This window comes from Ceratotherium simum, chromosome 5 (assembly GCF_057802395.1).
Source record: "Ceratotherium simum simum isolate JZ-2026a chromosome 5, ASM5780239v1, whole genome shotgun sequence".
NCBI lineage: Eukaryota > Metazoa > Chordata > Mammalia > Perissodactyla > Rhinocerotidae > Ceratotherium > Ceratotherium simum.
In genome coordinates this window covers 51,252,630-51,264,821 of record NC_141904.1, presented here as the reverse complement: position 1 = coordinate 51,264,821, position 12,192 = coordinate 51,252,630, and the positions used below count along the sequence as shown (strand labels likewise).

Sequence of the window (12,192 nt, the reverse complement as noted above, 5' to 3'; positions counted from 1 at the left end):
CTCTGTTCTCAGAGCCGCCTCATAATTCCAAGTCCATCTGGAGTGTCAGGAGCTGGAACTACATCAGGGTTTCAAATTCCTGACTGGGCCACCAGGGAAGAGAGGAAAGGTGGGTTCTAGGCCCCCACATGGGCTGGGGGGATCAGGAGGTTTCTGAGCGGCTTCCAGGGGTAGTGAAGCCTGGGCTGCCTTTCCCTTGGGGGAGGCTTCAGTAGTGTCTTAGGTATGGTGGGTGGCCAGAGCAAGGGAAGGTTGCTGTGGCCATGGTGGGCCTAGGCCTGCCACTCGGGTAGGATGGAGTGGGCAGAGGTTTCTCCTAGGGATGTGGGAGTCTAGCCTTCCCACCGTGAGCTGTGGGGAGCAAGTACAAGCTCCTCTGCCTCATCTTCCTATGTTGCAGCCCAGTGGGGCTAGGGGCAAGCAGGTGCCAGTAAAGGCTGGAGGGAGGCCATAATGGGAGCTGGGGCTGAGGAAGCAGCAGATGACTCACCTCCCCTGACTGCCCATTGGTGTCACTGTTGTCTGGCATCTGGAGGGCATGCATGTGTTAGATCCATCTGCTTTGATGGGGAACCATGAGTCTGGTCTGAGATTCCCCTTATGCCTTAGCCCCAGCCTTTCTGAGAATTTTCCGAGGGATCCAAAGGCTCTCTAGGATCACACCCGAGGGCTCCAGAAATAGCCCCATTTCAATCCCTGGGACAGTGGCTTCATCAGTCACTCCCTCAGTGCAGCCCATGAGGTCCTGGATCTACCTCTGGTGCCACTTCATGAACTAATTCCCTTCACCTGTAGGAGAGAGCAGGACCCTCCAGTGCTGGGGTGGGGTGGGGGGACGTGGGTGCTGCTGCAAGTGTCTGAGGCTCAGGGAGGCCTAGGCTGCATTTCTCAAATTATTGCCTCTGTTTGGGGAGAAGCAGTCCCAGGGATCAGTAGCTGAGCATTGAGCCTCCATGTGCCAGGCCCTGATAAAAAACACCTTTTACTCCATGCTGGGCTGGAGAACTCTCCTCCATGAAGACTCTAGGAACTGGGCAGCTCTTCACCCAGAGCCTCTGCTCTGCCCATGTGAGAGTCCAACCAGCCCAAGGTGGGGCTACACTGGCCTGAAGGAGTGGGGATGATTCAGTGAAGCACCTCCAGCATTTCCTATCTGGCACAGTGGGGCCAGCTGAGCCTCAGACTCGCTCTCCACTCTTTTGGGGTTTGTTGTAGCTGGCGTTTTTAATGAGCATTAGATGCCAGGAGAACCTTGGCAGCTGCCATGTTCATCTCTGGCTTTGGTGGCCCCCTGGGTGGGGTGGGTTCTTCAGGTCTCAGGGTGGTGACCTGGAGCATGGCCTTCACACTTGGTCCTCCCTTGGTGGGAGTCCTTGGGCCAAGCTAGGCAGCAGGTGCCCAGCGAGTGGCAGAGCCTGCCTGACCCAGTTCAGTCCAGAGGTGTGGCACCTGGATCCCAGCCACCTTGCATTGACAACCTCGAACACCCCCAGAGATGTCTGTTTCTCTTGAACTCCCATTCCCATTAGACCATCCCAGACAGGAACTCATACTTTACAAGGAAGGGTGGCTCTGCTCCTGGGCCTTCCCGCGGCCTCTGCTTCTTGCCCTCTATTCCTTCAAGGCCCTGAGCATCCTCTGTCCCTGGTCTCAGTACGTTCATGCCAGGCCTAGCAGGGACTGTGGAGCTGCCCTGGAAAAGGGGCAACAAGAGCAAGCCCTCCCCTTGCTTGGTAGATTGAGGAGTCCAGGACCAGCTTCTGCCCCTCCACAACTGCTCATTCCCCCTCAACTTCTGCTCCACCTATCTGGCAGCCCTCACCTTGGAAAGGAAGCAGAGGCACTAATGGCCCTGACAGTCTGCCATTTGCTGCGCAGGTGGCAGGAGGGCTCATATTTGGCCCTCACCAGTCTCAGTGTTACTCCATGGGAGCTCAGGGGCCAGGCCCATGGTGGTTCCTATTTTGAGCTCAGGTGGTGGGAGCTGAGAGGAGCTGCTGAATCCCTGGGGCTCAGCCCGGGCAGAGGCAGAGGGAGCACAAGAGGCTCCCAATGCTGGGGGCATCCTGGCTTTCTCTCCTTTCTGCTCCCTTTCATGTTGGTTTAGCCACCTGCACACTTGTGGTCAGTCTTGGATTGGGTACTTGGGATCTGGGAATGCATCAGGGAAGGCAGGCGACTCAAAGAAGCTGGTGGCCAAGATCACAGGAGTCAATCAGCTTTGAAGCCAGCACTCCTTCCCTCATGCCACAAGTCCCACCTGTGCAGCCTGGACCATGGAGACTTAGAGGCCCCAAAGGAGTTAGTTCCACCCCTGGGCTCCATGGCAGTGACAGCTTCAGCCAGGCATCAGTCTTACTGACATGTTCCTCCAAGCTGAGGAGTCCCCTCATCAAAGGGGGAAAGGAATTCTTTGGGCAGCCCCAGTCACCCTGCCCACATGGGCTCCTGCCCTGGTCTCCCTGACCCAGCTGTCTGTTCTTAAAGTCACCCCACCCTCCTTGGGCATGGGTTCCTCAGGGACCGTGAGGGAGGGCGGCTCTCCTCACATCCCCTCTGCAGGAGTGGTTGGAGGTCTCTTCTCGGCAGTCATGAAGTCGTGTGTACTTCTGGCAGCACTTCCTTTGACCCCACTTCTGCTGGCTCCTGGATGGGGGCTGCTCCCAGGGAGGGTGAGGAGCTTGCCCTGGCCCCTAAACCAGCTGTGGGCAGCAGTCAGGGTGGCTGTGCTATTGCCCTCCCTCCAGGCTGGTGCGGCTGGCCATCTTTCACGGAGAGTTACGTAAGCTTGAGTCAATTGGAGCTCAGAGCAGTTCATTGTGGGCTATTTTTAAGCTGTAACACATCACAGTAGAGGGGTCACTGCACCATGGCTTGCAGGGATGGTTGTTTAAACATCTGTTATTTAAATTTCCCTGTGCTTTAGAGCTCAAAAGCCACATCTTCTTGCACTCTTGGGTTTTGCCTTCTGCAACCCAGATTAGGAGTGGATTATCACCCCTCACTCTGCCATAGGTTCCCCTAGCGCTGGGGTTCTCTGCACCCTGGCTGTCTTCCCTTGGGGTCAGGCAGGGGGGCCAGAGAGGAGGAGGTGCCAGCTCCTTCAAACATGGTGCTACCTCCATGGAATGGGTGCCAGGAGAGATTTCAGGGAAGCAGGAAATTAGGGCTCACGGGTCACTTGGATTGCTCCAGGGAGAAGGGTCAGGAGAGGAAAACACAGAGCCCTGACTGTGAAGTTGGGAGACCAAGAATGCATCCTTCCTCTTTGGGGCCTTGGTTTCCCATCAGTACCCAGAGAGAGTTGACCACAAGGTCCTTTTTGGTCTTTTCAGAAGCCTTCCTTTGCCTGGGCTGTGCTCCTTCCTGGAATGCCCTCCCTCCACAGATCTAAATGCTACCCATCTGCAGCCTGTGGGGCAGAAGGACTGGTGTATGAGCCCCTAGACTGTAGGCAAGTATGACCCTCTGGGGAAACAGGCCTTGCTTTTCACTCTATCATCAAGTGGTTGGCTGCACTGGGAGCCCTTTAAGGCCCCTTCTGATCCTTGATTTTTGGAGATGTGCAGAGTCTTCCCAGGGTACAGGGAAGAGAAGGCAGTAGACTAGAAGAGTTCAGGGCCAGGGACTTGACAGAGCTGCCTCTTGAGAACACAACAGAGCCCAAAATATGTCTGTGTTGGAGAAACAGGTCTGGGAGACTTGGCTGGTCATGGAGCTCCCAGTAGAATGCAACCTTTGTGCCTCTCCCCTTGATGCACTTCCTGCCCACCATCCTCCAGGCCTCCTAGGTGGGAGGGTTCCAGCCTGACCCATAGGGAAGAAGGGTTTCTCAGAGTGATGAGACTCTCGCCATATCATGAAGTCTGATCCTCTCCACAGGGGTAGGGAGAGCCAAGTGAAGTGTGAGGGAAGGCAATGCTGGGACCTGCCCTCACAGAGGAGACTCTGTATGGCCTTGCCTTCAGACTGAGCTCCTTCTAGTTCCTTCTTGGCCCCTCCATCCCAGACAGCCCTCAGCCTGGGGAATGGGCTCAGCCTGGGGGAGGGGTTTTCCAGGGGGTTGCCATGGCAACATGTTGGCCCTCCTCACTTCCCAGAATCAGAAATAGAATTGGATGCCCTTCTTCCTAGTGACAGACTATTTAAAAACATGTTGGGGGGAGGGGTACAGGGGCAATGTTCCTGTCTGATCCCTGGGGGCTGGGCAGAAGGGGCCCAGCCTGGGAGCCTCTAGCTGCCCTGCTGCCGCTTCCCTCAGCTGGGTGAAATAGAGTGGGCTTTGGCCAGCCAAGAATTCTGAGTACAAAAGACTCAGCTTGGTCCCACAGGGTGTGTAGCTGGTTCCTTCTCAGCACAACCAGGTTCCTGGGAGGGCACTGGTTTAGTGGCACCAACAGGGAAAATGTCTCCTCCAAGCCTGAGCCACCTGCTAAGCTATTGTGAGGAGGATCAGGTCCATGTGGGACACAGCTTGGGTGGGGGCTTGGGGCTGCAGCACTCGGAAGGGAGGCATGTTGGCTCCCTTCCAGCAGGGTCCATGCCCACGTGGCCCTGGGCATGGCACCCATTGGTGGCACCATAGGTTCCTGAAGTGTGGGTCCAGAGTCTGGTGGCCTGGCTTTGAATTCTGGCTCTACTACTCACTAGCTGAGACCTCTGTGAATTCTTTCTCCTCTCTGTGCCTTGATTTCCTCCTTTGTAAAATAAGGATGATAGTGCCTGGCTCACTGAATTGTTGTGAGGCTGGCTTACATGTGCTCAGCACTGCCTGGCACAGAGGAAGGACCCAATCAATGTCAGTCATTGTTCTTATTGCTATAAGGAGTGCTTGCTTCCCAGGTGGGAAGAGCCTTCTCCCTTCTCCAGACTGCCTTCTTTGGGCCTTCTTTCATGGGCCATACCCTTCAGCTGACTCTGTTCCCTTCCCCCAGCATACCTCAGGTCAGTTGTTCACAAAGACCCCAGCCCTGGAAAGGAGGATTATGCCTCATTTCTGCAGGAAGTGGGGGATGGCTCAGTGGTCAGACAGGCGGGGGGCTCTCAGGGCCTCTCTCCATGCCTCCCTAGCCCTCCCAGGTACAGCCCAGCCCAAGGGCTGCACAGGCATTAGAGGCTGCTACTAGCATCTCTGTCGTGGGAAAAACAAAACAACAACAAAAAAAATAGTTTGCTTGGGACCAGAGATTAATGAAGTTAATAGTGTTCAGCAAGCATGTGTGTGTGCATGCACACACGTGTAGGCCACAGACCCTTGGGCTCTGCCACCTTTCTGGGCCATAGTGTGTGGTGAGCAGCAATGTCCAGAGACATCTGTCCCCATTCTTAACTGAAGGCGAAGTCTGCAGAATGGGGAGGGGGTCCAGGGGACCTGAGACATGGCTGAGTCAGGCATTGCCCAGTGCCGAGTCGGGAAGGTGTAGATGCAGCACAGTGCTAGCCTTGGTCCTGGGTCACATCGCTTCACATACCATAGCCAACTGTAAGCACTATTTTTTTTTTAATAATTTTATTTATTTATTTATTTATTTTCCCCCCCAAAGCCCCAGTAGATAGTTGTATGTCATAGCTGCACATGCTTCTAGTTGCTGTGTGTGGGACGCGGCCTCAGCATGGCCAGAGAAGCCATGTGTCAGTGCCCGCCTGGGATCCGAACCCCGGGCCGCCAGTAGCTCAGCAAGCGCACTTAACTGCTAAGCCACGGGGCCGGCCCTGTAAGCACTATTTTTTTTTTTTTTTTTTAAAGATTTTATTTATTTATTTTTTCCCCCCAAAGCCCCAGTAGATAGTTGTGTGTCACAGCTGCACATCCTTCTAGTTGCTGTATGTGGGACGCGGCCTCAGCATGGCCGGAGAAGCAGCGCGTTGGTGCGAGCCCGGGATCCAAACCCGGGTCGCCAGCAGTGGAGCGCGCTCACTTAACCACCAAGCCACGGGGCCGGCCCTGTAAGCACTATTTTTAAGCTCTGTGAAAACACTCTACCTCAGAGGACAAGCCTACAGCTGCATTCTTCACAAACCTGTTTCCTGGGTGGAAAGACTGAGGCCTGAAAGGACACAGTCCTGGAGGACAGAGAGTGGAGGCCCAGTGTTCATAGCTGGGGGGAGGGGGGAGGGGGAGGGCCTGACCCCACCCCAGTCAGAACCTCCAGACCCAGGCCTGTGGCAGTGGGCGGTTCCCCAAACTGCTGCCTCGGCCTGTCCTTTGTGGCTTCAGGGCATGTCTGGGCCTGGGCTTGCGGTCTAGGCAGGTCCCGCTCCTCCTTGCCCCTCTGTTTGCCCATCTAAGAAATGAAGGATGGAACTGCCCACACTCTAATTGCTTACTTTTCCTATGTGCCCACCCTATGTCTAGTCCTTTGTCCAACTTGTCCTCACTATATATGGAGCTATGCCCACTGCGTGCCCAGTCCTACACCCACCATACCCCCACTGTGTAGCCAGCCCTGTGCCCACTGTGTGGACAGCCCTGTTACCACTGTGTCCCTACTGTGCCCCATCCTGTAATTGCCTCTTGGCTGGCTCTGTGTCCACTGTGGCCTAGCCCTATACCCAGTGCTCTGCCCACCTTCTGGCCAAGGTGAAGTTGACACAATGTGACAAGAGCTAGAACATTCTGACTTGAGGATTCTGAGCAGAGGCCCCACCCCTGCCCCGTCAGCCCCATCCCCACCTCTGTGGGATACTGGTCCTGGGCTTCAAGGACATGTGGCTGTGGGGAGGGGGCTCTATGAGGCACAGGCAGAGGAGAACCATCTGGAGCAGAAAGACTGCCAAGGAGCTGCTGTCCCTGGAGCAGGAGCTGGGGAACATGGGGGAGGGGAGCTTGGGCCTGAGCCTGGGTCCCTCACCCTCTTCTGCCTCCCAGGACTGAGTGGTGAAGGGGCTTTGGACCACAAAGGGCCTCATGTCACATACTTGGAACTTCAGTGCTGGGTCAGGGCTTAAGTCTCAAGGCGCCACACAGGAAATGAGGAGAAAGGGCCAAGTGTGGCATCTGTGGTAGACTAGGAACCCAGGGGCTCCCTTAGTGTCTCCTCTGTCTACCTTTCTTCCTTGGCCTTATACTGTCCCCCGTCTCAGGGCTCTGCCCTCACTCTAGCGCTGGCTTGAGCAGAGTGGTCACCTGGCGGGTAATGGGAGGGGAGGCTGGCCTAGGGTTGGCAGACTTCACCAGGCTTCCTGGGCCTTTCTATCTCCCAAGGTTCCCTGGGCAGGCCCCCATTCTTCAGGGGGGTGGGGCCCCTGGTTTCCCACACTGTTACCTCTCCAGGTCACTGGGGGCTGTGATGTGTCGGGTTCCCATGGCAATGAAGTGGGGGCAGGGCACCTAGGGCATGGAGCAAGACTATGGAAGTTACCAGGAAGGTGGGGGGCCCTGATCCATCGGGCCCCCAGGGCCACCCCTCGCCCAGCAGCCAGCGGCTGGGGGGTGGCGTCAGAGGGTCCCAGGGACAATGGATAAACTCAGGATCCATATACTTCAGGCAGGGGTTGTCATTGTCCACCGAGGCCATCATCGATGCGGCCTGTGGCCCAGCCGCCCAAGCCCACGCCCCTGAGCCCATTCACCAGCTACTCCGGGACCCTGCTGAGGTTAGCTCCCACTGTGGCTGTGAGTGGGCTTCCCAGGATGCCCTGAGACTCTCCTCCACTAGCCCGTTTCCAAGCCCCATCGTGGGAGCCCAAATGCATCTCGTCATGGAGAACGGGACCCTGGCCCTACCCGTGTGCACGCGCAGTGACAGCACCAGTGACGTGGCCCAGCACCGACCCTGCCGCTCCCGGTTTCAGGTGCAGGTTGAGGGGGAAGGCAAGGCTCCAGCTAAAGTCCTGGTAGGCTGGGGCAAAGGCCCTTGCAGCCCTGACCAGGCAGCCCCCTCGGGCATCAGGAAGAGCCGGTGGCTACCGTATTTCCTTTCAGGGGAGGATGGCTCAGCTGCAGCCCAAGGTCCTCTTCTGGCTACAGCCCAAGATCAGGGCCAGGGCAAGTGCCGGTGTCTGGCTCAGGCTCCTCCAACAACTCCAGCTCAAGCAAACACTCCAGCTCTGTATACAACCCCAATGCCAGTGGCAGTTGAACCTTACACCTGCAACCTCGACCACCTGACTGATACTATTGCCACTACCAAGGGCCTGTCCCAAGACCTCCTGCTCAGGAAGTGTGGCAACCGACGGTCAATCCTCTTGGAATCTTCTAAAGTGGTCACATCCTGCCAGGACAAAGTGAATTTCCATTCTCAGGAGGAGCCTCCCACTCCAGCACCCACTCTAAAAGAGTCCCCAGACCATGCCCAGGAGCTCGAGGTTGCCAGAAGGCAGGTGTTACCCAAGCAGCCCGCGAACCCAGTGGCGAAGTCCCTGGTCTCTACCTCCAGGCCAGGCAGCCCAACACCAGGCTCAGGACCCCTGGGCACCCTCAAGTCCCAGAGGAGTAGCCAGGAGATCTGCAGCTCTCGGCCAGACCAGCAGCCCCTCAACGTTTGCAACAACACCTGCTCCAATGTGCCACTCTCTGCCCACCAAGTAACCTGCCACAAGGAGTCCCCAGTCCTGTCTCTCAGGGAAGCCACGCAGATTCCCACCTCCAGTGCCCCTACCTGCCAGCTCCAGGACACTGTGGAAGACCGTGTGCTGGTATTTGATATGGCCACGGGCAATACCAGGATGGGGCTGCTGTGCCATGACCCCATGGGCTCACGGGCAGTGCTGGTAGGCCTCATGTCCAGCCACCCACCCATCTATGTCCCTGAAAATATGCTGTCCACCCAATTGTTGGCCATACCCATCCTCTCCCCTGACAATAATCGCTCCAGCTTCTGGTCCACTTCACCCATGCTGTCCAGCCCTGTGCCTTCTAGCCTGTCATCTGGCAGCTACCGAGATGTAGCCCTGGTTCCCAAGGAGGCCAGGATCAACCTGGAGTCACTGGACTCCCCTGGTACTGAGACACCCATCAGGGTGGGGTTGCTTACTGGGCCCATTCCACTGGGGATGCCGCTTCAATTTGGTGAGAGGATACTGAGCCATGTCCATGATCCTGGCTGGTCGAAACCTGATGCTGAAAAAAATGAAGCTAGTCGCACCATCTGGACGCTAGATGCCTCCAGGATGCAGGATACCTCTATGGGCCAGGCGAAGAAACTGCAATGGATGAACTCAGAGCAGACCCCAGAGCCTGCTCCACCAGCCAAAACCCAGGAGGAGCCCAGATCCCTGCTCCAGGACGATATAGGCAGCCACAGCCGGACAGAGGTCATTACCGCTCAACCTGCTAACTCTCAGGCCGAAGGTGCTGGGCAAGCTCCCCTCAGTGGTCGGCCCCCACTAGTAGAGCAGCATCCCCTCGCTGGACAGCTCCCTCCAGCTGGTCAGCCTCCCTCTGTTGAGCAGTGCTCCCTCACCAGGCAGCCCTCCCTTCCTGGTGGGCCCCCTATCACTGGGACCCCTCTTGCCAGGCAGCTTTCTCTCACTGGGCAACCTCCCTTTTCCCAAGAACCCCCTATCTCTAAAAAGCCCACCCTCTCAAGAGGGCCCTCCACCACCAGGGAGCCTGGCCAGGCCTCTACACTGTGCCGAGAAGGTGAGACCTTGGGCCTGCCTACCCATGTAGGGGTACTTCAGGTGCCCCTGTCCCCTGAGGAGACCTGTGTCTATGTGAGCAGAGAAAAAGTTAGCATCGGTGCCACTCAAAGCTCCAGCATGCATCAGCTCTCATCCTGGCAACCTGGCAGCTCCCCCAGGGCCCAGGAGGAGCAGCTTTCCCTGATCACATTCACCACAACTGGCACTGGCTGCAAGGTCTTGCCCATGGCCATGGTGGGCACTGAGCCCCAAGGTCCCCGGTTCAAGCTGACAGCTGAGGATGTTACACAGTCGTCAGTGGTCGCACACCTTGGCCTGTTACACGGGGCCTGCTATGAGCTGGTGTCCACCACAGATGCTCTGCCAGTACGGTCCCCAGTGCTCTGCCGCCACTCATTGGGCCCCTACCAGGACATGGCGGCCGTGGTGATCGACACAGGCACAGGCTTCACCAAATGTGGACTGGCTGGAGAGGACCACATCCTCAGTGTGGTGCCCTCACGTGTCCAGCTGCTGCAGCACCCAGTCCAGGGTCAGCCCAGGTATGCAGTGCCCAAGAACCGAGAGGGCTCCTACTCGGTGCTTAATCGAGGAGTGGTCTCCGACTGGGATGCACTAGAGGTGCTATGGCAGCACCTGTTCCATTGCAGGCTAGGCGTACAGCCTGAGGAGCTGGCTGTGCTTGTGGCTGACTCACCCATCTCACCACGCACCAACCGAGAAAAGGTGGCTGAAATACTCTTCGAGCGTTTCCATGTGCCAGCCATGCAGACAGTGCATCAGGCCCTGCTGGCGCTCTATGCTTATGGGCGCACCACTGGGCTGGTCCTGGGCAGTGGCCATGGCACCTCCTACGTGGCGCCCATCCTCACTGGGGATCTGGCCCCACTTGACACCTACCGGCTTGATGTGGCCGGTGCTGACCTCACTGAATACCTGGCTCAGCTATTGCTGGCAGGTGGCCACTCACCGCCCAAGGCAGTACTGGTCAACCAGATTAAAGAGGCCTGCTGCTACGTGGCCATGGATATGACAGCTGAGATGGCCCGCACTCAGGCCCAGGCCCGGGTGGAATTCGTGCTTCCAGACAAGCAGGTCATCTCGCTGGGCTCTGAGCGCTTCTGCTGCCCTGAGGCCCTCTTCCAGCCGGATCTGCTAGGCCTCAACCAGCAGGGCCTCCCACAACTAGCCCTCCAAAGCATCCGCCGGCTGGAGGCCAAGCAGCAGGAGCAGCTGCTGGCCAATGTGGTGCTGGACGGTGGCAGCACCCTGGTAAGTGGCTTTCCTGAGCGCCTGAGACAGGAGCTGGGCCCCTGTGCCACTGTGCTGGGCTCTCCCCACCGTGCTGTTGCCGCTTGGCTGGGAGGCTCCATCATGGCGTCCCGGGACTCCTTCCAGAGCCTGTGGCTCAGCCGCCGTGAGTACGAGGAGGAGGGCCCATGGGCCATCTACAAATACCATCTGTGAACACATAAAAGTTCTGGTTCTGCTTACTTTGAACACTGTGGCATGTTTTAGGCATAGGGTAGTGCGGGGAAGGGCAGAGGTCCAGGTATGGGGTCAGGGATGGGGACCTTGGCACTCCCAAGGCAAACCCTGCCTCTGCACGCTACAACTCCATGGGCCCTGGCAATCCTATCCTTTCCAGAGAGCCCCAAGCCCCTTGGCTGGCATTGGCTCTGGTCTAGCCTGACCTTTACTGCACCTCAAGGGCGAACACAGAGAGTGGCTGCTGTGGGTTTTGCCCCGTTGCCCTGGTGACAAGTGCAATTACCCTTGATTGCCAGCTGGTTGCCATGGCAATTTCAAACATAATGTAATAACCCACATAGCCTGGAGTGAGTCATGAAGGGGGAACAGCCCCCTCCTCTAGCTCCAGAGGAGAAGATTGCTTGCCCTCCTCCATCTTGGTCCCTCTACAGGGGGCTAAGGCCAGCAACATGGACAACAGCCAAAAAATTCCAAAGATGGCTGGGGGCCTGCAGCATTTGTTGCCCCCAAAGGAGGGTCCCTGTCAGTCTGGACTTCTTGGGGGAGCTGGCCTAGTAATGTAGGTACCTCCTAAAGTCAACTTTGGCTGGAGCTCTCTGCTGTGATGGCAGCGGCTTCCGTTGGCCAGTCAGAATAGGAAGGTATGAGAGTGCTGGCCTTTGGTGCCCTGGGGCAGGAAGTTGGGGTAGGGGGGCAAATAAGTCCTAGATCCTGGATGGGAGGTACAACTTGAGCTGGGGGATGATGCCCTGGCCTGCTTTGTAGGCTCTGTGGATACAGAAGCTCACAACTTATCCTGCCTCTCTGACTGTCTAGTTCTGGAGGGAGTCAGAACTGTCAACTTTGGGCTCCCTTCTCTTCCTCAGCCTCTCAAGTCAGGCAGCCCCTGCCCACAGGGTGGCCAGGGTACAGCCCTCCTCAGAAGATCCTCATGGAGGCTACCAGGCAATGTCAATGCCAACTGCCCCTGTCTTGTTCCAAACTCTTCCATGCGCTAAAGGGCCTCCTGCTCTCCCTCTGGCCAGGAAGGTGGCTAGAAGCCATGGCCCCTGACCTTGTCTGGCTCTGAATAGTGGGGGTAGAAATTAAGCTCCATGTCAGCCCAGTCCATGGTGT

At 57.2% G+C, this 12,192-nt stretch overlaps 1 protein-coding gene across 2 annotated transcripts; it reads left to right on the top strand.

The window, feature by feature from the left end:
• The first annotated feature begins 7,304 nt into the window (after nucleotides 1-7,304).
• On the top strand, nucleotides 7,305-11,052 carry LOC101408256 (uncharacterized). Of its 2 annotated transcripts, XM_087431733.1 has the most exons (2): nucleotides 7,305-9,313; nucleotides 9,368-11,052. In XM_087431733.1, the coding sequence occupies exons 1-2, from the start codon at nucleotides 7,351-7,353 to the stop codon at nucleotides 11,050-11,052; spliced, it is 3,648 nt and encodes a 1,215-aa protein (XP_087287859.1). In that variant the 5' UTR covers nucleotides 7,305-7,350. The 2 variants fall into 2 exon arrangements, with proteins under 2 accessions (XP_087287859.1, XP_014647753.1); XM_014792267.2 differs by having other exon boundaries at nucleotides 7,305-11,052.
• The last annotated feature ends 1,140 nt before the right edge of the window (nucleotides 11,053-12,192 follow it).

What these genes read in the sequence shown, in the direction of transcription:
- LOC101408256 (XM_014792267.2), top strand. Translation starts at nt 7,351, where the DNA reads ATGGAAGTTACCAGGAAGGTGGGGGGCCCTGATCCATCGGGCCCCCAG.